Source organism: Coregonus lavaretus (genome assembly GCF_964263955.1).
Source record: "Coregonus lavaretus genome assembly, contig: HAP1_SCAFFOLD_4386, whole genome shotgun sequence".
NCBI classification, from domain to species: domain Eukaryota; kingdom Metazoa; phylum Chordata; class Actinopteri; order Salmoniformes; family Salmonidae; genus Coregonus; species Coregonus lavaretus.
The window spans coordinates 25,013-50,117 of record NW_028166053.1 but is presented as its reverse complement, the minus strand read 5'-3'; the positions used below and the strand labels follow the sequence as shown (position 1 = coordinate 50,117).

At 44.0% G+C, this 25,105-nt stretch overlaps 1 protein-coding gene across 1 annotated transcript in view; it reads left to right on the top strand.

Annotated features, from left to right (window-relative positions):
* Positions 1 to 3,306: 3,306 nt before the first annotated feature.
* Positions 3,307 to 25,105, top strand: part of LOC311115167 (arf-GAP with SH3 domain, ANK repeat and PH domain-containing protein 3-like) — a 46,704-nt gene continuing 24,905 nt past the window's right edge. Inside the window, exons 1-5 of the mRNA XM_084190370.1 lie at positions 3,307 to 3,602; positions 12,609 to 12,681; positions 17,812 to 17,957; positions 23,902 to 23,976; positions 24,988 to 25,037. Coding sequence (XP_084046496.1) covers positions 3,477 to 3,602; positions 12,609 to 12,681; positions 17,812 to 17,957; positions 23,902 to 23,976; positions 24,988 to 25,037 — 470 coding nt within the window. The 5' untranslated portion in view covers positions 3,307 to 3,476. The remainder of the gene's footprint in view (positions 3,603 to 12,608; positions 12,682 to 17,811; positions 17,958 to 23,901; positions 23,977 to 24,987; positions 25,038 to 25,105) is intronic.

The window sequence follows — 25,105 nt, the reverse complement described above, 5'->3', positions numbered from 1 at the left end:
GATCATCAAGACTCTTGGAAGAACGTTCTATGGACAGATGATTCAAAAGTATAACTTTTTGGACGACATGGTCCCAGTAATGCATGGCGAAAACCAAACTCTGCATTCCACAGTAAGAACATCATACCAAAGGTCAAGCATGGTGGTGGTGGTGTGATGGTTTGGGGATGCTTTGCTGCCTCAGGACCTGGACGACTTGCCTTAATAGAAGGAACCATGAATTCTGCTCAGTATTAGAGAATTCTACAGGACAATGTCAGACCATCCGTCTGTGAGCTGAAGCTGAAGCGCAGCTGGGTCATGCAGCAAGACAATGATCCAAAACGCACAATCAAGTCTACATGAAAATTGCTAAAAAGCAACAAATTGGAAGTTTTGGAATGGCCTAGTCAAAGTCCAGACCTAATCCCAATTAAGATGTTGGGCAGGACTTGAAACGAGCAGTTCATGCTTGAAAACCCACACGTCACTGAGTTAAAGCAGTTCTGCATGGAAGAGTGGGCCAAAATTCCTCCACAGCGACGTGAGAGACTGATCAACAACTACAGGAAGCATTTGGTTGGAGTCATTGCAGCTAAAGGTGGCACAACCAGTTATTGAGTGTAAGGGGGCAATTACTTTTTTACACAGGGGAATTGGGTGTTGCATAACTTTGTTTATGAAATAAATTAAATAAATATGTAATTGTTGTGTTATTTGTTCACTTATCTTCCCTTTATCTAATATTAGGTTTTGGTTGAAGATCTGATAACATTCAGTATCACAAATATGCAAAAGTAGAGAAAATTAGAAAGGGGGCAAATACTTTTTCATAGCACTGTAATATTGTCAACTTTGTTATTTATTTGGATGCACTAGTACATATTATGCACATATACATCACAATTTAGCACAGTGAATTATTTATGACAGTTTTATCATCTTTACATCAAAACAGAAAAATATCAATGTCACTGATCTTACGGTGTGCTTGGGGGATGAGCTTCCTGTTAGAAGCTTGCACTGACCCCCCTCTATGACGTCACACCAATGAAGTGATGTGATTTTGATCATGTGGTTTCTCTGCAATGGCTTAGTAACAATAGTTTTGATTTTCAATTGTCAGACCAAGAAATACTAACGTCAGGATTAAGCTGTCCCAGTTTATATGATGTCCCACTTTTTCTGAATTCACCCTACATGAAAGAGTTATCAAGTAAGGGTTGGAGTTAGAGATTGAGGCTGCTATTACAATAACACTGTACTACTACTGCAAAAGTCTGGCAGTGACTGTGGTATTCCTTCAGGACTGTTCAGGAAATAACCTTGAGTTTGTTTGCGTTTACTGTCACAATGACGCATGTAAAAGTTTCCCCATTTGACCTTTCGCTAAGAACCGCCCCCCTTGGTTACTGTAGCAACTTCTGACAACATTTTCCTGCGAAGCCCATTTCCCCAAATATACTACTGGCAAAATCCCCTCACAATGACCTCAAACTGTGTTTTTAATACAAAATTAAATTAAACACAGAAAACCCCTTGCTTATTAGGAAACTATCTATGCTGTAGTGTGACTAGCCACGATGGCTCTGAATACTCTGTCAGTCTGCAGTCAAAGTTACTAACCACTTTTGGAGCTAACTAGTGCTCTCAAATCGTATCCTGATGTCGACAGCAGATGGGAGTTGTATTCATAACATGGCTAACTTAGCTAGCTAACGTTTCTAAAAAAAAACATTTATATTAACTGGTTAACTAGCGTTAGCAACGTTGGGTGGTCAATAAGACTGAGAGTTAGCTAACCAGCTGAGCTAGCAAACTATGATAACAAAAGTATAATTTCAGATTCGAAAAAATACTCCATCGACAGGCTTTGCTTTTCAGGAATCAGAGTAACAAGTACCCCTGGTGCATTGTTCAATTATTTAGCCATTGAAACCATTTGTTTTTGGATGAAAACTCTCAGTTTTTTAAAATGGCTTCCATGCGTTTAAAACGTGAGCTTGTCCAAGGTGTTGGACGAATGGGGCCAGGGTTCCGTTCTAGAAGGACGGTTTCAACTGCTCCTACAATTTTGCTTCGGTACTGCAGTTTAACTGACGCCCGGCCCAGAAAAACAATTTCCATATACGGCCACACAGAGAAGTCAAATTTGAAAATTGCTAATAACAAACTTTAGTCATCACCTTTGTGAACAAAACATTCATTATTCAAATAATTGTCTCTGAGGCCGATTTTTTTCCTATTACTCACTGCCAAAGATATGAACATTTTATATGTATCCAATGTCTCCCATGTTTTTGGATGATGTGATGGCTTTGTCGCTGTTCCCTGTGCGCACTGAGTGCTAGTGCGCATTTGATGTTGATCAATATAAACCGGATATATCGGAGTATGCGACCATGAGTAGGTTACCTTGAAAACAACTGGCGGACATCTTGGACGCAGTCTCCAGTTCTTATTATACCTCAGTGTGTCAGACTTGACAACAGTTGCTATGCATTGGAGCGCTGCGATAGGTTGCACCTAATTCTGGGGCGGGGCTTAGTGAAGGGTCAATTGGTTATATCCTTTAAGCAGGTAAATATGTGGTTTTGTGGTCAGATCAAGAAGTCCCCCCCCCCCCATACTCAACATGGTTGCTTGGAAAACACAGTCAAACCTGGAGTACATTGCACCCAAAGCTTTTCAGTCTAAAACTTAACTTCCCTCAGGCAAAGTACTCTGATATCCTTCCTTTCATGTGTTGGCAGATTGTATAATAGCAGGAATGAGGAGTCGGGTATCCCAAAACACACCTGTAAGGTGAAACCGTAATGTCAAGGGCAGGTATATAGGGGTTTGCTACAAATGTGTTACCTGCACTGGAGCCCAACAGAGTCAGACTATCTATACCCTGCAGGGAATCAGAGGCTGAGATAAAGGTTTTTCAAGTGAAGAGACATGGTTTGCCATAGAATGACAGCTACATAATTTGGCTAAACTGGTGAAATACACCAATGGAAGGCATTGAGTGTTGGGTTAGTTTAGCCTAGTTTAAAATGTAGAATATTTCAGTGCTTTCACATGGTGGATCTTGCCCCATTTCCTCATAGCACCCTGACCCTTTTCATTGCATTCTAAAGGGATTTTTATGGTGTGTGACACCCTATTAATCTGTGTAGTTCACTGTTTCACTACACGCTAGTGTTTGAATGGAGGGGAAATTAGATGGCAAAAGACTGCGGGTCAATTCTTCACGCGCCCAATTCAGTATGCCAGAAAGCAGAAACATTCCACGTGATGATGGAATGACTCCCTCCCTAACCGCACGCACAGAGCCAGCATTGGAGCAGTAGCGCTCACTCATCAACCGCACCGCAGTGAGACATTTTACCTTTTGTTTTAGCCTTTTCCACAACAGCGAACAAGTGCACTTTCCGCGGAAACATGCGTGTTTGACACTTTTAATAACTTTTTTTATATCTTCATTTGGACCCTTTTACCTTGAGAGAAACATGCCGGAGCGTATCAGCATTTCGGAGTTTGTTGCTCTGACAAACGAGGACTTAGCTTCACCGGCTACCTCGAGTTTTCAGTCCAAAATGAGTGATTGTCGGAACACCGTTTCCGCAGTCGAAGAGGTAAGTTCGGCTAGTGCAGCGCGGCGAGAGAGTGGTGAACGCGCAGTACGTACTAATATTGTATACCTGTCCGCATCAGGTAGCCAAAGTTGTTATTGACAGTGGTGGGAGGTGAACTAATAGGTAAACCCCAAGTTTAGCCTTTTCACTGGCCAAGCGAAACAAGTTTGCCAAGGTCACTTTGATGTCATTTATAAACGTAGGCTATTTATAAATATTGCCGTGATATTTCACAAGTGTTTTATGACGTTGTTGTAGGACAGTGGATAGTGCAATGCTGAGGGTTGGGACTGTTGATAGATAGGCGAGGTGTGTATTTTAAGAATTATTACAAATAAGCATGTACAAATATGTAATTTGCCTGTATGAGGGTTAAGCTAAGTGACTGGGACACTGAAAACTTTCCCGGATAACCTAAGCTACAGTACAGTTATGACCTTTTTCATGCAGTAACAGGATATTGCATAGTTTCACCTGAATACAATTCCTCCCATAACAGAGAAAGTGCCCATGGGTTCAAGTTTAGCCTGTTAGGACTGAATTCCCGGCAAAGTGTTTTGACATTTCCAGCAGGTGAAAGTGGTCTCTACTGTCTACTTTGAATTACATCACCACACACAGAGAGTCCTGGACAGTTGGTCATGGACATCTGTTTTAGAGCTCTGACGAAAACAGTTTTGTACAGGATGAGACATAGCTGTCTCAGACTTACAGTTTGTAGAAACCAGTATCACTACTGGATGTTTGAAACCAGCAACATCAGAATACTGGTTGTTAGTTTTGTTCAAAATAATAGTGTAGGACTCATTGACCACTATCCCCACAGCCTGATTCCAACTCCCTCATCCCCACTGTATCCGTACCCATTGGATGCAGTGATCACAATATAGCAGCTATATCTAGGAGAACCAAGGTTCCAAAAGCTGGGCCTAAAATAGTGTATAAGTTTTGCTGTGACTCTTATGTGGATTATGTAAAATATATTTGTTGGTCTGATGAATTTCTGAAATTGCTTCTTACATTTATATTTACGTCATTTAGCAGACGCTCTTATCCAGAGCGACTTCCAATTATTGATAAACATGCACCTGTTAAGAAACTGACTGTCAGAACTGTTAAGGCTCCATGGATTGATGAGGAATTGAACAACTGTATGGTTGAAAGAGATGGGGCAAAAGGAGTGGCTAATAAGTCTGGCTGCACATCTGGCTGGCTGACTTACTGTAAATTGAGAAATTATGTGACTAAACTTAATGATTACGTCATTGGCAAAGTGGGAAAACTTAAGCAGGAAATGGCAACAACGAACAGTGAGCCATCGTATTCATGCATAAAAAAAAAAAATAACGAAGGAAAAGCATTTTAGTTAGAATTTTGGAAGTTTAGTGTGGGACAGGTGGAAAAAGTATTGTTAATGACAAACCTCCTGGCATTGACAACTTAGATGGAAGGCTATTGAGGATGGTAGCTGACTCTATGGCTACTCCTACAGTGCATTCGGAAAGTATTCAGACCCCTTGACTTTTTCCACATTTTGTTATGTTACAGCCTTATTCTGAAATTGATTAAATAGTTTTTTTCCATCATCAATCTACACACAATACCCCATAATGACACAGCAAAAACAGGTTTTTATAAATGTTTGCAATTTTTTTGCAAAAATATTGAAATATCACATTTACATAAGTATTCAGACCCTTTACTCAGTACTTTGTTGAAGCACCTTTGTCAGCGATTACAGCCTCAAGTCTTCTTGGGTATGTCACTACAAGCTTGGCACACCTGTATTTGGAGAGTTTCTCCCATTCTTCTCTGCAGATCCTCTCAAGCTCTGTCAGGTTGGATGGGGAGCGTCGCTGCACAGCTATTTTCAGGTCTCTCCAGAGACGTTAGATCGGGTTCAAGTCCGGGCTCTGGCTGGGCCACTCAAGGATATTCAGAGACTTGTCCCGAAGCCACTCCTGCATTGTCTTGGCTGTGTGCTTAGGGTCGTTGTCCTGTTGGAAGGTGAACCTTCACCCCAGTCTGAGGTCCTGAGCGCTCTGGAGCAAGTTTTCATCAATCTCTCTGTACTTTGCTCCGTTAATCTTTCCCTCGATCCTGACTAGTCTCCCAGTCCCTGCCGCTGACAAACATCCCCACAGCATGATGCTACCATCACCATGCTTCACATTAGGGATGGTGCCAGGTTTCCTCCAGACGTGACGCTTAGCATTCAGGCCAAAGAGTTCAATCTTGGTTTCATCAGACCAGAGAATCTTGTTTCTCATGGTCTGAGAATCCTTTAGGTGCCTTTTTAGCAAACTCCAAGCGGGCTCTCATGTGCCTTTTACTCAGGAATGGCTTCCGTCTGGCCACTCTACCATTAAGGCCTGATTGGTGGAGAGCTGCTGAGATGGTTTTCCTTCTGAAAGGTTCTCCCATCTCCACAGAGGAACTATGGAGCTCTGTCAGAGTGACCATCGGGTTCTTGGTCACCTCCCTGACCAAGGCCCTTCTCCCCCGATTGCTCAGTTTGGCTGGGCGGCCAGCTCTAGGAAGAGTCTTGCTGGTTCCAAACTTCTTCCATTTAAGAATGATGGACGCCAGTGTGTTCTTCGGGACCTTCAATGCTGCAGAAATGTTTTAGTACCCTTCCACAGATCGGTGCCTCGACACAATCCTGTCTCGGAGCTCTACGGACAATTCCTTCGACCTCATGGCTTGGTTTTTGCTCTGACATGCACTGTCAACCATGGGACCTTATATAGACAGGTGTGTGCCTTTCCAAATCATGTACAATCAATTGAATTTATCACAGGTGGACTCCAATCAAGTTGTAGAAACATCTCAAGGATGATCAATGGAAACAGGATTCACCTGAGCTCAATTTCGATTCTCATAGCAAAGGGTCTGAATACTTATGTAAATAAGGTTTTTTATTTTTTATTTCTAAAAAACAGTTTTTGCTTTGTCGTTATGGGTTATTGTGTGTAGATTGATGAGGGAAAACTTAATTTAATCAATTTTAGAACAAGGCTGTAACATAACAACATGTGGAAAAAGGGAAGAGGTCTGAATACTTTCCAAATGCACTGTATCTGTCATATATTTCATCTGAGTCTAGAGGAAGGTGTTTGTCCTCAGGCCTGGAGGGAAGCCAAAGTAATTCCGCTACCCAAGAGTGGTAAAGCGGCCTTTACTGGTTCTAACAGCAGACCAATCAGCTTGCTGCCAGCTCTTAGCAAACTGTTTGACCAAATACAATGCAATTTCTCTGTAAAACAAATTGACAACAGACTTTCAGGATGCTTATAGAGAAGGGCACTCAACATTTACTGCACTGACACAAATGACTGATGATTGGTTGAAAGAAATTGACTGTAAGAAGATTGTGGGAGCTGTACTGTTAGATTTCAGTGCAGCCTTTGATATTATTGACCATAAGCTGTTGTTGAGAAAACATATGTATTATGGCTTTTCAACCTCTGCCATATTGTGGATTCAGAGCTATATATCTACTATAACTCAGGGGGTTTTCTTTACCAATGACACGCCACTGGCATTAAACAAAACCTGTGTGTCCATGTATGCTGATGATTCAACCATATACATGTCAGCAACCACAGCTAATGAAGTCACTGAAACCCTTACCAAAGAGTTGCAGTCAGTTTTGGAATGGGTGGCCAGTAATAAACTGGTCCTGAACATCTCTAAAACTAAGAGCATTGGATTTGGTACAAATCATTCCCTAAGCACTAGACCTCAGCTGAATCTGGTAATGAATGGTGTGCCTGTTGAACAAGTTGAGGACACTAAATTACTTGGTGTTACCTTAGATTGTAAACTGTAATGGTCAAAATATATAGATTAAATGGTTGTGAAGATGGGGAGAGGTCTGTCCGTAATAAAGAGATGCTCTGCTTTTTTGACACCACACTCCACAAAGCAAGTCCTGCAGACTCTAGTTTAGTCTTATCTTGATTATTGTCCAGTCGTAGGTTGTCTTAGGTCAAGTGCTGCTAAGAAATACCTAGTTAAGCTGCAGCTAACCCAGAACAGAGCGGCACGTCTTGCTCTTCATTGTAATCAGAGGGCTGATATAAATACTATGCATGCCAGTCTCTCTTGGCTAAGAGTCGAGGAGAGACTGACTGCATCACTTCTTCTTTTTCTAAGAAACATTAATGTGTTGAAAATTCCAAACTGTTTGCATGGACAACTTACGCACAGCTCTGACCATCACACTTACCCCACCAGACATGCCACCAGAGGTCTTTTCACAGTCCCCAAATCCAGAACAAATTCAAGAAAGCGTACAGTATTATATAAAGCCATTATTGCATGGAACTCCCATCTCATATTGCTCAAATGAACAGCAAACCTGGTTTCAGAAAACAGATAAAGCAACACCTCACGGCACAACGCCGCTCCCCTATTTGACCTAGATATTTTGTGTGTATGTATTGATATGTAGGCTAAGTATGCTATTTTTAAATTGATGTAGTTCTGTCCTTGAGAAGTTCTTGTCTATTAATGTTCTGTATTATGTCATATTTCATGATCTGTGTGGACCCCAGGAAGAGTAGCTGCGGCTTTTGCAACAGCTAATGGGGATTCTAATAAAATACCAGTACCATACCCACTGAGACATTGACTACTGAGGAATAGTCTCTCATGGTCTCTGTCATGAACTGTTTGAGAGACCATTGTGGAACAGATGTTCAGATGGGCAATAATCGTCCGAGCCTTCGTCAAAATCTTGAGCTATGAATGGCAACAGCTGAAGATGCAAAGCTTTGATCTCTATTGGCTGGTCTTGATGACCGAATTTTACTGAACTTCGATGTCAACGTGAGATTAGGAGTGAGTAGGCTCTCCTCAAGGCAGTTCTTAGTTAGGGAGATCTTAGCTGTTATAGGAGAAGGGAGTGATTATGATGGTTAGGATCGTCTAGCAATGCATGGAACTGTGAAAAATGACACAGGGAAACGTCAGAGTTGACTCGCTATTGGAGAAAGCTGTAGCACAGAGGACACACAGCTCTTGAAATCTGGTTGTTATTGGAAACTTGTCAGCTAGAAGAGTTGATGGCCTCTATAATTGGATAGGCTGAACTGAAGGGTAGGGGATGAAATAAAATGTCTGTTTCTGCTTTCAGCCATTCACATGAAATGACATGAAATGTCTGTTCCTCATCAGTTACATAATCAGGATGGATAAAACTCCTGGCAATAGAAGCACAACGCAATCCTGGCTGCAACACGTTTGACTAATGCTCTTCAGACTTGGCATGGCAGACCTGCCAGACTGAATGAATCCAAAGCCAAACATTACCACAACTTTCTCACAACCTTCTCCAAACGTTGATTTTGTCACAGCAAGGCTAGGAGAATGACATTCTCCATAGACTGAATCCCAACCCCAAAACAACCTTTCCACAACCTTCCTCAAATGTTGACTCAGCATAATCCCATGGCTGGTTTCCTCACAGCAGGGCTAGGCTAAAAGTGCCAATCAGCCCCACTAGAAGCCCTTGGCTGCACAGCACATCTCTGGCAGGGCTTCCTGAAGGGATTATGGCAGAGCCTCTTTAATTAGCTCAGTTCCTGAGGGCTCTGACTGGGGCTCTATGGGGTTCTGGACTGGGATGACCCGGCTGAGCTTATAGCAGGACCACCGGAAAACAAACACAGCAGGCCAGCCAGACGGCACTCGTTTGGAGTGTGGACGGCTAGGAAGGATTGGTGTGTGTGTGTGTGTGTGTGTGTGGGTGGGGGGCGGGTGGGTGGGGGGTGAAGGACAGTGGGTTTGGTGGAAGGAACACAGCCTCAAGGCCTGTTTGGGTTAATGTGTGTGTTAATGTTTGTTTGAATCCAGTTATCCTCCGACTGTGGTTTCAAGGCTTCTCAAATTGTGGATGAATCAGCGAGAGAAGCTGGCTGCTGACTGTGACCACACACACACACACACACACACACACACACACACACACACACACACACACTCTAAGCTTTGTTCATGAATATATCTCTATGATCCAAATAAACCTCAGTGGTCTGAAATGCCCCAGTGAAAGTCCAAAGAAAGAAAATATGGGGGAAAAAAATAAACAACTATATATATATAACCTCACACACACTTCAGTTGTGTAGTCATGATATGATATATGACACATTTTAAATTGCCAATCCGCAGTTTAAATGATAACAAAGCAGTCACCCCGTCTCTGTTCAGATTTTCTTTAAGCTGGGGGATGGGCCTGGAGAAATGTAACCAGTCTCAAATTCATAGACAGAGCTATGGATGCAAGGACTGATCATCCATGATATCAACATGATAGTTTTAACCATGTTTTGAGGTTTACATTGTTTACAAACATTGGAGTAAAACAAGCTTATATTTTGGGTTCTGATGGGGTAGGACAGTTGAACTAAGCTCTTGAGGCATTATAAGTTAAATTCTTCAAGATTCTATGGGTTTATTGTTCATTTATAAGTCCAACAATGGATGTAACAACTACAGATTGCCCCTTTAAGATGATATGACACATCACTGGGCTCCTGGCCATCTCTCCAAACTGAACAGTACTGCTGGACGCTAAAGTCTGTTTGTGTATCTCTGTCAGTATGTTTAGGTTAAGGGCTGTTGGATGGACACACACACACATCACCACACACACACACGCACACATGCACACGCACTGTGTATGGCATTTCTCCCACTGCCTGATAACCATCACAAAAGAGAGGGAAGCCAGAGAGATACCCTGGGGTTAGACGCGCCAGTCCAACCATTTCTCTATATGACAAATGTCATTATTTATAGTTCCGACAGTCTGGAAACATAGCTGGGAGAGGCCGTTTTGGAATCCGACTCCCACACCAGACCTGGGTTCAAATACTATTTGAAATTATTTCAAATACTTTAGCTGGGCTTGATTGAGCTTGCCTGGTGCAATGGAATCAATAGGAAAGTCCCAAAAGTGCCCGCCACTCTATGCAGGCTAAAGCTAATTAATATTAGGATTTGAACCCATTGCAGGGCAGCTATGGAGAGAATCCATTTTAATGCAACGTGATCAGGGCCATTTACGAATATGTACTGTAGGCATAGTGTGTTCCCCATTGGCTGGGTATCAAGGGCGGAGTGATCCCACTATTAGGCCATGGTGTTTTGGAGGAGGCTGGGTGTTATGGCTATAGTGGTTGGGCTGGCTGTGGCATCCTACTGCTGCTTGTTACCCTTGATGTGAGTGTGAGTGAGAGAGAGAGAGAGAGAGAGAGACCAAGGGCTTGTGGTTCTTCAACAAATCTGTCCTCATGCCAGCAGCAGGTTAATAGGATCAGATATCCCTGAAGACAGGAATTCCTGCTGTGCTGCCTGACCATGGGTTGACAGTGACACACACACAATCAAGGACACACACACCAACATTCCCTAGACTCTTGAGAGAAGAGCAAAACAGTTACACCCATAAATAAATCTGTTACCATTGAGACAGACTGGGTGTATGCTCCACAGACAATGGCATCTTTCCTCTACTGTCTGTTTCTCTATTATTACAGCAGCTCTGGCTTCTGTGTGTGTAAGACAGAGTGTCAGCAGACAGGACACAGCAGGGATGAACCACAAGGTCCTCAGGATCTCAGACGGGACACAGCAGGGATGAACCACAAGGTCCTCAGGATCTCAGACGGGACACAGCTGGGGTGAACCACAACGTTTGGTCCTCAGGACCTTAGGTTTTATGCTAAATGCATGCTGGGGGGGGGGGGGGGGTTTAGAAACTGTTAGGAAATGTAACATACCTTTTGATTTACCGTAACAGGGTGTGTTGTAACTGTTCTACAGTCTACTGCACCATGGTGGTCTGGCCTGTACTTGGACTCTGTGTACAAGGAGAGGTTTTAAAAAGGTTATCCCTTTGTTAAATGGCGACATTACCTCTTTCAACCATAAATACGTATTGTCAATGTCTTTTGCTCATAGGAAACATCATATTGGACACATCACCTTCACCCAGACTGTCTCATAGACTTAAGTAAACACATTTATGACATTGAAGCATAAGAGTTTCAGACATTACCTTTTCCCTTTGACCACAATGTCTTGCCCTGACTCCTACATGGCCCAGCTCAGTGGTGGACTGTGAAACAGTGGAAAATAAGGCCATTTTCCAAGTCTTTCCATACAGTTTAAAGTCCCATGCCCTTTTAAATTTGACAAATAAAACATGGGAAGTCCCCCGCAAGGGCTGTTGTTATGCTACATGAACACTAACCACCACTGGTCGAGTAACTGTAACTTTAATAATCCTTATAAAAACTATTTTGTAGCTAGCAAATCTGGACCTCGAAGCCAGTTCCACTGCTTTTTTAATTTTCATTCTTCCTTCTAATCAGGGACTGATTTAGACCTGGCACACCAGCTTGGTGCAATTAATTATCAGGTAGAACAGAAAACCAGCAGTAGTCCGGACCTCGTGGGTAAGATTTGAATATCAATGTTCTAAAGCAAACAGAGCAGAGCAAAGTTTCAACATGTCAAAGCGAGGTGAACCTGAAATAACGACAGGTGAGGTCGGTGGTTGGTGTATGAGTGACATCATCAGCCCAATGATGGCAAATGTGACGGTGCTAGACGGACTAACTGCTGATTCACCTGTTCACTTAACATTAGTCATGGCGTGGGAACTTTACCGTCGTCATGACCGCTGCTAGAAAGTCAATGAAAGTGTGTTTTCCCTAGAGACTGTTCGACAGGTTACATTTTTTTTCACCGTTGCTGTTTCTCAGTCCTACTAGGTGAAATCCTAACTTGAGGTCTGTGGTGTAATATTAGATTTTCTCCCATTGACATCGTCAATACATGATTTACATCAAAGTCAGAGTTACATGGACAGACCGATCTGAAGTTAGGATTTACCTCATAGGGAAAGATCTGCCTTCCTGAAACCCTATACTGCTCAATACATGTGAAGTATATGTTTCCTTAAGTCTCTTCTCCTCTCTTTCTGTGTTGCAGTCCTTAGAGGTGGACCAGAGCACCTTACAGAGGATGAAGAAGATGGTCAAGGCCATCCACAGCTCTGGACTAAGTAAGTGGCCATACACACACTGCATTATAAGCCTTTTTATAATACATTATAAAGGCTCATACATCTTTATAAGAAGTTATAACGCATTATACCGACAGGCTTTAAGTAAAGTGTTGATCAGCAGTATTTTCAAAATGGCTGCCAATTCCCTTATAAATGACATCACGTGGCTTGTGTGGGCATTGTTTTTTTGTTAGGCTCCTTTGATAGTCATGTGACTAGGGCGTGGGATGAGGGCTCATTATGGCTAAGGTGTGTTTGTGGATGGTGTCGTTGTATTGGTTCTATGTGATGTGTTGGCTGAGCCGCTCCACCCTCTGTCTGTCTGTCTGTCTGTCTGTCTGTCTGTCTGTCTGTCTGTCTGGGGTGTAAAGGTTCATCAAACGCACGGTTCGGTATGTATTGCGGTTTTGGGGTCACGTTTCGGTAGAGTAGGAAAATTAATTGCCAACAGTTACTGTAGTTAATTTTGGTTTATTTAAGAAATCCAAAGTGTTGGTATTCCTGACTCCATATATGATCATGAGTCATATAATGTCTGATGAGAGCACCAACAGGAGTACCAACACTTGGTATTTTCTTAAATGAAAACACACGATTACTCAACAACACTAAAATAAAGTGCAATATGCATGTGAAATCAATATGTAAACACGGCTCAGACATTGTATAGGTCTATGCTATAATGTTTTCTTACAGAGAGAAAAATATGCGCACTGAGTCTCATAAAGGGGCGCGGTCTGTAGCGCGGTACTTCTCATTTCCCGCTCCGGGGTCATGTGATGGGCTGTCACTATTAAGTAGCGCTCTGTAGCCCTGGAGGGCCATCCGTCTGTAGTAAGCGCTACACTGGGTGCATCGGCCAATTCACTGACAACTTCGGCTTTAGCCTGCTTATATAGAGGGGGTACTACCCGTTTGCTGAAATGGGTGCGCGAGGGCGAAGTTCGTAACGTGGCTCGAGCACTTTCACGAGGTGCTGAAACCTGGGGAATACTGGGGTGATGTCGACGTAAATGTGTCAACATGTTTGAGGTGTTGGCAGCTGCATAGGCTATTCTCGTTGAGCAGTGGCGACATACTCTCTCTGTCCATCGCCGTTGTAATCTACTGGGAAGCCAAAATGTTCCCAAACTGGAGATTTAAACGATGGCTGCGCCTCACAAAAGGACAGTTTGAAATGCTCCAATTAAAGAGTTGAATTTTGATAACAAAGTTGTTTGTTTTACAACTAGTTGTTTTAACAGAATAGCCTGAAATGTTTTTTTTCAGCTCAGTTTTACTCAAGAGGCATAACCTATAGGTCTAGTGTTTTTATTTGTTATATATTTTTTAAACGTATTCTTTCAGGTTCACAGTGGTGACCGAACCGAGGTCTCCGTACTGAACGGCCTGTCTGACAGTGTATGTGTGTGTGTGTGTGACAATGTCCTCTCAGTGTTGGCTGTTTAGACTGGCGTGGTTCATTTCAGACACCAACGCACCAAACTTCAGTGGTCAAGGAGGCCGAAGGAAGGTGTGTGTGCGTGCGGAGGCGCGCGCGTGTGTGTGTGTGGCAGGTAGCTTAGTGGGTAAGAGCTTTGTGCCAGTAACCGAAAGGTTGCTGATTCTAATCCCCGAGCCGACTAGGTGAAAAATCTGTCGATGTGCCCTTAAGCAAGGCACTTAACCCTAATTGCGTCTGCTAAATGATTGAAATGTAAAATGAAATGTGTGTCTAGAATGTAGATGCATAGGAGCGTGTGCCCACTGTCCACCTACATACCACACACTGTGGCTTTGTTGGCAGGATGGTTGGAATGATCAACATGTTGATGTTGACTGAGTCCAACTGTAAAGTAGCTCATACAGTATTCTATCAGATTTTGGACAAACGAGGACAGTTGACTTTCTTTATTATGTAGATTCAGAATCTGGGGACTTTGAGTACTACTACTACTACTACTACTACATTTTAGTCATTTAGCAGACGCTCTTATCCAGAGCGACTTACAGTTAGTGAGTGCATACATTATTTTTTGTATTTTTCATACTGGCCCCCCGTGGGAATCAAACCCACAACCCTGGCGTTGCAAACGCCATGCTCTACCAACTGAGCTACATCCCTACAACCACTACTACTACCACCACTACTACTACTACCACTAGTACTATTACTACTACTACCACTAGTACTATTACTACTACCACTACTACTACTACTACCACTAGTTCTAATACTACTACTACTACTACCACTAGTACTATTACTACTACCACTACTACTACTACTACTACCACTAGTTCTACTACTACTACTACCACTAGTACTACTTCATACTGATGTGACCAAGCAACTACTCACCAGATTCACAATGCTAACAACATACAGCAAACATGGATGAACACATTCAAAAATAAGTTATTTTTCATCTTACTGAACTGTGAAATAGTCTGTTTTCTATTTGCGGGGTTTAACTGTCAGATTTAAGTCGGAGAGAAACAGAGTTAGGAAATTATGTTTGTGTCAGTCAGTACAGAGATACCCCAACCCCACTTCTCTCCACACAGCCCCCATCCCCCCTCTAAACCCCCACTTTCTCTATCCCTCTTAACTGGAATCATATGGGGCCGTTCCATTCCAGTAAGGCTAAGGGGGGCCCCTCTTTTCCTGTTCGTTGTTAGTGGCTGGCTGATTCAGAACCCCTCAATCAGCCGTGAGTGATACAGTATGTGGTTGGTTGGTTGGCTCACCATCCCTTTCTTTCTCTCTCTCTCTCTCTCTCTCTCTCTCTCTCTCTCTCTCTCTCTCTCTCTCTCTCTCTCTCTGTCTCTGTCTCTGTCTCTGTCTCTGTCTCTGTCTCTCTCTCTCTCTTTCTTTCTTTCTTTCTTTCGCTTCCTCTCTACAGGGGGACATTAATGATCTTCCTCAGAGATGTTAGTCAGCGTTGTGCTGCTCGTCAGGTTTTTGTTGCTGTGAACACAACTGCGGTTAGCATGCAGCCGCACACACACACACACACACACACACACAACATTAAAGACTGAGAGAGACCATTTTGAACAAAAGCAGACTATTATCTGAGGTAAGCCATCATGATGGCATAATGTACATTTTGTAACAGTTACTTGAAAAACTGTAGGCTTGGTGCCAGGCGGTTACTGCTCCCACTGTCGTTACCATGCTGTAGGCTAGGTGCCAGGCTGTTACTGCTCCCACTGTCGTTACCATGCTGTAGGCTAGGTGCCAGGCTGTTACTGCTCCCACTGTCGTTACCATGCTGTAGGCTAGGTGCCAGGCTGTTACTGCTCCCACTGTCGTTAACATGCTGTAGGCTAGGTGCCAGGCTGTTACTGCTCCCACTGTCGTTACCATGCTGTAGGCTAGGTGCCAGGCGGTTACTGCTCCCACTGTCGTTACCATGCTGTAGGCTAGGTGCCAGGCGGTTACTGCTCCCACTGTCGTTACCATGCTGTAGGCTAGGTGCCAGGCGGTTACTGCTCCCACTGTCGTTACCATGCTGTAGGCTAGGTGCCAGGCTGTTACTGCTCCCACTGTCGTTACCATGCTGTAGGCTAGGTGCCAGGCTGTTACTGCTCCCACTGTCGTTACCATGCTGTAGGCTAGGTGCTAGGCTGTTACTGCTCCCACTGTCGTTACCATGCTGTAGGCTAGGTGCTAGGCTGTTACTGCTCCCACTGTCGTTACCATGCTGTAGGCTAGGTGCCAGGCTGTTACTGCTCCCACTGTCGTTACCATGCTGTAGGCTAGGTGCCAGGCTGTTACTGCTCCCACTGTCGTTACCATGCTGTAGGCTAGGTGCCAGGCTGTTACTGCTCCCACTGTCGTTACCATGCTGTAGGCTAGGTGCCAGGCTGTTACTGCTCCCACTGTCGTTACCATGCTGTAGGCTAGGTGCTAGGCTGTTACTGCTCCCACTGTCGTTACCATGCTGTAGGCTAGGTGCCAGGCTGTTACTGCTCCCACTGTCGTTACCATGCTGTAGGCTAGGTGCCAGGCGGTTACTGCTCCCACTGTCGTTACCATGCTGTAGGCTAGGTGCCAGGCTGTTACTGCTCCCACTGTCGTTACCATGCTGTAGGCTAGGTGCCAGGCTGTTACTGCTCCCACTGTCGTTACCATGCTGTAGGCTAGGTGCCAGGCTGTTACTGCTCCCACTGTCGTTACCATGCTGTAGGCTAGGTGCCAGGCTGTTACTGCTCCCACTGTCGTTACCATGCTGTAGGCTAGGTGCCAGGCGGTTACTGCTCCCACTGTCGTTACCATGCTGTAGGCTAGGTGCCAGGCTGTTACTGCTCCCACTGTCGTTACCATGCTGTAGGCTAGGTGCCAGGCTGTTACTGCTCCCACTGTCGTTACCATGCTGTAGGCTAGGTGCCAGGCTGTTACTGCTCCCACTGTCGTTACCATGCTGTAGGCTAGGTGCCAGGCTGTTACTGCTCCCACTGTCGTTACCATGCTGTAGGCTAGGTGCCAGGCTGTTACTGCTCCCACTGTCGTTACCATGCTGTAGGCTAGGTGCCAGGCTGTTACTGCTCCCACTGTCGTTACCATGCTGTAGGCTAGGTGCCAGGCTGTTACTGCTCCCACTGTCGTTACCATGCTGTAGGCTAGGTGCCAGGCTGTTACTGCTCCCACTGTCGTTACCATGCTGTAGGCTAGGTGCCAGGCGGTTACTGCTCCCACTGTCGTTACCATGCTGTAGGCTAGGTGCCAGGCGGTTACTGCTCCCACTGTCGTTACCATGCTGTAGGCTAGGTGCTAGGCTGTTACTGCTCCCACTGTCGTTACCATGCCAGACCTTTGACAAAGGACCTGGCTAAAGCACAAACAGACTGGCACCCGTGCTAGAAAGATGGAGACGGGTACTCAAAAATACTTTAATCCCTAAACTATTACAGCTGGTAAAGCTCTGCTCAGTAGTGTGAAAAGGGTATATGAAAGGGTATATGAAAGGGTATATGAAAGGGTATATGTGGTCACTTTCTCTTGGGTCATGACCTAATAACCTCTTGTTTTGTTTATGTTGACAGGCTGTAGTCAAGAGAGCAGTGGCACCGCTGGGAGAGAGAGGGAGAGAGAGCTCTCAAAAGACGGCAACAACAATGAAGTGTGTTTTGTGGTTCTAGGTCACACGGAGAACAAGGAGCAGTACATTGAGGTGCTGGAGAATCTGGGGAACAGTCACCTGACCCAGGACAACAACGAGGTGTCCACAGGGTTCCTCAACATGGCCGTCTTCACCAGGGAGGTCACCGCACTCTTCAAGAACCTGGTGAGGGGAGGGGGAGACTTTGGAGGAGGCTGGGAGTCGGGTGAAGAAGGGGGAGGAGGGGTAATAGAGAGAAGTGGGAAGGTCCACACAATAGTTATTTCATTTTACAGGACAAACATTTCACTCATCTGGGCTTCATCAGTGTCATAGGGGTAGGAAGGGTAAGACACATTTGGAGAGGGGAGGGTGGGATCACTTTCAGGGGTTGGGGGAAGGGCGTAAGACTTCGTAGGGAGGGAGGGTGGAGGAAGAGCTTTGGGAAGTGGGGGAGAGGACAAGAGGCAATGGGGTGCAAGACCTGTTCTCAACTGGTTTACCTGGTTAAATAAAGGTGAAATAAAAAAATAAATTAAAAAAAAGACTTGGGGGAAGATTTGTGAATGAGGGGTGTTGATGTACTGCAGTGACGGTGATGAGAGGTGTTGAGATGGTGTTGATGTACTGCAGTAACAGTGATGAGGTGTTGAGATGGTGTTGATGTACTGCAGTGATGGTGCTGAGAGGTGTTGAGATGGTGTTGATGTACTGCAGTGATGGTGCTGAGAGGTGTTGATATACTGCAGTGATGGTGCTGAGAGGTGTTGAGATGGTGTTGATGTACTGCAGTAACAGTGATGAGGTGTTGAGATGGTGTTGATGTACTGCAGTAACAGTGATGAGGTGTTGAGATGGTGTTGATGTACTGCAGTGACAGTGATGAGAGGTGTTGAGATGGTGTTGATGTACTGCAGTGACGGTGATGAGAGGTGTTGAGATGGTGTTGATGTACTGCAGTGATGAGAGGTGTTGAGATGGTGTTGATGTACTGCAGTGATGAGAGGTGTTGAGATGGTGTTGATGTACTGCAGTAACAGTGATGAGGTGTTGAGATGGTGTTGATGTACTGCAGTGACAGTGATGAGAGGTGTTGAGATGGTGTTGATGTACTGCAGTGATGAGAGGTGTTGAGATGGTGTTGATGTACTGCAGTGACAGTGATGAGAGGTGTTGAGATGGTGTTGATGTACTGCAGTGATGGTGATGAGAGGTGTTGAGATGGTGTTGATGTACTGCAGTGATGAGAGGTGTTGAGATGGTGTTGATGTACTGCAGTGACAGTGATGAGAGGTGTTGATGTTGATGTACTGCAGTGACGGTGATGAGAGGTGTTGATGTTGATGTACTGCAGTGATGGTGCTGAGAGGTGTTGATGTACTGCAGTGACGGTGATGAGAGGTGTTGATGTACTGCAGTAACGGTGATGAGAGGAGGAAGAGGGAAGGTTACGGTTCAGAGGGAAACGGGGCAGACAGACAGTGATCTGATTGTTATTGTGTAGGTGGTGACAGAACAGAATGCTAGCTGGCTGGTGTGACTACTAGGGTAGATAATAAAATAAAATGGTATTTGTTACATGCTTCATAAACAACTGTCAGTGAAATGCTTACACATTTAAAAAATAATAACAGGAGGAATAAATACACAATGAGTAACGATAACTAGGCTATATACACGAGGTACCAGCACCGAGTCGATGTGCAGGGGTACAAGGTCATTGAGGTAGATATGTACATAAAGGTAGGGGGTAAGGGACAGTTCTAAATTTACTGGGGTGTAAGCCAAATTTCCTCATCTGCTTGCATGCACCTCCCCTATTTTTGGTACATCCCTTATGCATTAACACTTTTACTATACCACAGGTCAATATAGTGTACCAGTCTAGCTGTCTGTCCTGCCCTCTATCCACCATTCATAGTGACAATCGTGGTAGGGTTAACTAGCAATCATACCACACATAAAAGCATTCAAAGCAATTTTCTATATGAATCCACAAGATAGAGGAATAGCTGATAGGCAGCTGACCAGGTACATCATTGCACATGAAAGAACAGTGAAGACGTGACACGCAGCTCAAAAAGCTCCCCCTATTGGTCTTGTTTAGGGACAATGCAATTATCCAAACTAAACTAGCCTACAACACTACAATGCAATGAATAATTGCATTATTGTTTTCAAGTGAGTACAGAATTCTACTCTAGGCTGCAGTGAAAATGTCGTTTGAATAACAGCGCCAAAGCCCTTGTGATTTTGAATGTTTCATTCCATTTGGATCAGTTGTGGGTCCTACTCTGGACAGTTTATAAGGTCTAGAAGGGCACAGTAGCAGGCCAGTCTGACTGTATTTTTACTTCTGATACTGAGATACGCTGTCTGTTGCAGATCATCATTCTCCCAAGTCCTCCTATAATAATGTGGCCATATATACTCCCGGCAGGCCCATTTATTCAGGAAAGTTTTAACGCACGCCTCCTCTCCAATCCGAGCGGCTATTCCTCACGCACCCTAGAACCTTTAATATAGCCTAAATAATGTAACTTTTAACATTTATTACCTTTCATATGAGGCATAAACACAACCAGTCACAACCAGTCACAATTTTGCACGTTCGTCCAAAATATAATTCCAGCATCCTAAAAATGGCCTTTCCATCCATCCTTTTTATGCCAGTAAAGTACATGTCGGATAAAAAATGGAGACCAAAATGTCGACAAAACTAAATACGCTATAGACAAAGTGGGATATTTTTGTATCAGTACAATTAATGCCAAGAGTGTGCAAAGCTGTCATAAAGGCAAAGGGTGGCTATTTGAAGAATCTCAAATATAAAATATATTTTGATTTGTTTAACACTTTTTTTGGTTAATACATGATTCCATATGTGTTATTTCATAGTTTTGATGTCTTCACTATTATTCTTCAATGTAGAAAATAGTAAAAATAAAGAAAAACCCTGGAATGAGTAGGTGTGTCCAAACTTTTGACTGGTACTGTAGCCTCCTGTAGCTCAGTTGGTAGAGCATGGCGCTTGCAACGCCAGGGTTGTGGGTTCGATTCCCATGGGGGGCCAGTATGAAAAATGTATGCACTCACTAACTGTAAGTTGCTCTGGATAAGAGCGTCTGCTAAATGACTAAAATGTACTGTGTATTTTTATTTTTTTACTGACAAATAAAATCAATCAATCCAAACTGTGCAGCGGCCATTTGATGAATGGAAAGACAAGTCTGTTACAAAAGAGTTAGCGCAAAAGGGTGTTAATGCCGATAGTCCGGGTAGCTTAGTGGGTAAGAGCGTTGTGCCAGTAACCGAAAGGTCGCTGGTTCTAATCCCCGAGCCGACTAGGTGAAAAATCTGTCGATGTGCCCTTAAGCAAGGCACTTAACCCTAATTGCTCATGTAAGTCGCTCTGGATAAGAGCGTCTGCTAAATGACTAAAATGTAAAATGTAGCTATTTGGTTAACGATTTAGCAGTCATATGGCTTGGGGGTAGAAACTGTTCTGTTTGTTGCAGACTTGGTGCATCGGTACCGTTTGCCGTGCGGTAGTAGAGAAAACGGTCTTTGACTTGGGTGCCTGGAGTCTTTTACAATTTTTAGGGCCTTCCTCTGACCGCTTGGTATAGAGGTCATGGATGGCAGGGAGCTCGGCCCCAGTGATGTAGTGGGCCGTACGCAGTACCCTCTAGTGCCTTGTGGTCAGATGCCAAGCAGTTACCATACCAGGCGGTGATTCAGTCAGTCAAGATCTGAGGGCCCATGCGTTGCTGTGCCTCCTTCATGACTGTGTTGATCTGTGTGGATCATGTTCATTCCTTAGTGATGTGGACACCGAGGAACTTGAAGCTCTCTAAGGAACTTCAAGCTAGAGGTGTAAAGGGGGTGTTACTCTATGAAACACCAGGGTCCTATTTAGTAGGGCACACTGTAGCAAAACGTTTTACAACAAAAAACTAAGTTCAGGACAGGTAGGCGCTCTGTTTCAGTCCATTTCCTTTATTTCTAGCCTAATGAACATGACCCAGGGCGGTATTTAAATCCATAAACGTGGAGTTGAGCTCCATCAATGAAATCATTATCCGGTTATGTAAACATGAAATTATCTGCTCCATAACCAACATCTAGTCCATGATGTATGCAACTCTCTGAAATGTGATGACTGCACATGATTAAAGTGTGGTCCTAGAAGCATTACTCAACTTGCTCCACAATGCCAACGTTAAGATGCAAGTTAACCAAGCCATGAGCTCAATAACCCCTGCTGTGTTTGTGTGTGTGTGTGTGTGTGTGTGTGTGCTGTCAGAGGGGTTATTTATGAATGAGTTGCAGTTTGGTCACAGCTGGAGGGTCAAAGGGCCCCCGTTTAGGGAGAGGAAGGGTGAGGGGAGACCCCAAACTTGTCTCAGGTATGTATGTATGTATGTGTGTGTGTGTGTGTGTGTGCCTGCGTGTGCATATATGCTTGCAGGAGTGTGTGTCATTGTGTTGGAGGGATACAACAGCTGCAGGAGTGCAGTCAAGAGCCCCTCCGAAAACTGGAGCAAGCCGAAACCCTCCCACTGATAGTCTCCATGGCGATGATAATTCATCCCAGACCTCTGTGTGTTGGGAGTGGACAAGGTCCCTCCCCCCAGCTGTCAATCAAAGTTTCCCTAGCAGACTCTAGAGGAAGTGCTAGAGGGAACTGGGGAAACAAATCCAAGTCACTACCGCTGTTTGATTTAGGGGCTTTTAGAGTAAACTTTGTGTGTGGTTTGGCAGGGGGCGTGTGTGTGTGCGTGTGTGTGTGTGTGCGTGTGTGTGTGCGTGCGTGTGTGTGTGCGTGTGTGTGTGATGTCACTGTTAGGCCTACACAACACAAGGTTTTTTCCATTTGCTCAGTTATTGGAAGTCAATCAAAACAAACAAAGCTTTGGATCAATTTCTCAAGGTTAACCCGAGTATGAACTCAGAAGAGGGAAGTGGTTGACTTGTATTTACCTACAAAGCTGCTTCAGTACAGGACATGTTTTTGCACTGAACAGTCAGTCAGTATATTGTTAATCAATAGGATCTACAAAAGACCTTCAGATGTTTTCCCAGTGAGCACAAGCACATTGTCTTAAGGCTTCAGGGGCACATGTAGGTTTGGATGAAGAGTTCTTTTCAACGTTGTTTGAGTGTCTGACAATTATATTTGAGAATGGTTGTTTCCATTGAGTGATATCACTTCATCCATCACGTTAGGTAAATAGAAACGGCAGAACATACAGATAGGTATTTGTTTTACATCCAACATATATTTTTACATCCAACATATATGTAAGAACTGTATATGCACTCTTGTCTACATAATTTTCCCCCTGTGGGAAAAAAATGAAGTATCCTGAATTGAATGAACAGGCTTAAACCAATGTAGATGTTCCCCATGTGACATGCTGTTGTACGGAACGGAGGAAAACGGCGGACATGTTTACGTCGACGTACTGTCTATGAATGAGAATAAACCTGCATAGACGCTACCCAACACGTGGAGCTATTCAGTAGGTCACCTCCCTGCCTTGAGATAAGAGAGAGGGAGGGGATGGCAGGGTGCCAAGTCCTTGTTCCAGGGTGTTAGGGTTTATATGATGCATTAGCCCTGTAAGATCTGAGTTGGAGGAGGACTTGACTAACTTTATTGCACCAAGCTTTCATATTAATGGACATGTCTTGTGGATGTCCTAAAATGTGCACCGTACATCTGTAGTCCAACTGACTGCATAACAGGATGTATCTCAGCATGAGTAACTAGAATACAGGGATACACTCATTCCATCTGAATCTCATTTGATTTGGTTAATGCACATATTCTGAGCCCACAAATGAAATCATACACATTGTGGTGCACTGGGATGTATGGATTGAATCACAAGTTGATCATATCCATCCCATGGAATGTGAATCACTGGGAAACTGGAACAACATTATAGGATTGAAAGGAACCAATACAGGTTTTTGTTGTTTCATCGTTGTAAATTGGAATGTGTGGTTGTCTGTGTGTAGCTATGTGACTCATTGCCTCCCTCTCTCTCCCTCTCTCCCTCCCTCTCTCCCTCTCTCCCTCTCTCTCTCCCCCTCCCTCCCTCTCTCCCTTCCTGTCTTCCAGGTCCAGAATCTGAACAACATAATCTCCTTCCCCTTGGAGAACGTCCTGAAGAGTGAGCTTAGAGACAGCAGACTGGTGAGTAACCCTACTGTAGTGTACACTACATAGTCCCCTGTAGCTCAGTTGGTAGAGCATGGCGCTTGCAACGCCAGGGTTGTGGGTTCGTTTCCCACGGGGGGCCAGTATGAAAATTAATTCACTAACTGTAAGTCGCTCTGGATAAGAGCGTCTGCTAAATGACTAAAATTTTAAATAGTGGAACACTTCTGTCTCCCCTACTGTGGAACCTACTGTGGAACCTACTGTGGAACCTACTGTGTCTGTAAAGTCACCTAGACAATAAGATATACTCCTAGACAATACGATATACTCCTAGACAATAAGATATACTCCTAGACAATACGATATACTCCTAGACAATAAGATATACTCCTAGACAATACGAGATACTCCTAGACAATAAGATATACTCCTAGACAATACGAGATACTCCTAGACAATAAGATATACTCCTAGACAATACGAGATACTCCTAGACAATAAGATATACTCCTAGACAATACGAGATACTCCTAGACAATAAGATATACTCCTAGACAATAAGATATACTCCTAGACAATACGAGATACTCCTAGACAATAAGATATACATTTCGTCTAATGACTAAGGCACAAACCTGGAAAACATCAGCTCTATGTACTCAGCCCTCCTCTGAGACGCTTAATGAATATGGGACCAAGGTTTTTTTCAGACAAGGAAAAACTCTGGGCCACAGTCAAAGGCTACAGGTACTAGGGCCTGGAGTTTCACCAGGCCAGGCTTCGTTGTCCTACTTAATGAGAGGTCATTCACCGGCAATAGGTTTTGTTATTGTACCGTAAACCCCATTGTTGAAGTGTCATATGAGGTGAATGGTGGGGCCAGAGCCTTCTATTCACAGTCAAATGTAATCTAAAGTTGGGGCCCCTGTGCAGTGTCCTGTGACTGTCCACACTTCAGATAATATAGAGGCAGTGTTTATTTGGCTTGTCTGGAGCGCAGCCCAACTGAACCAATCTGTTCTTCTTCTGTCTTCTCTTCTTTAGGAGCTGAAGAAACAGTTGGAGAAGAGCTGGAAGGACTATGACATCAAAGTGTGAGTTGATATCACTCTATCAAAGTGATTATGACGGAAGTAGTCTTCCACATGGTTTGTGGTGCCTC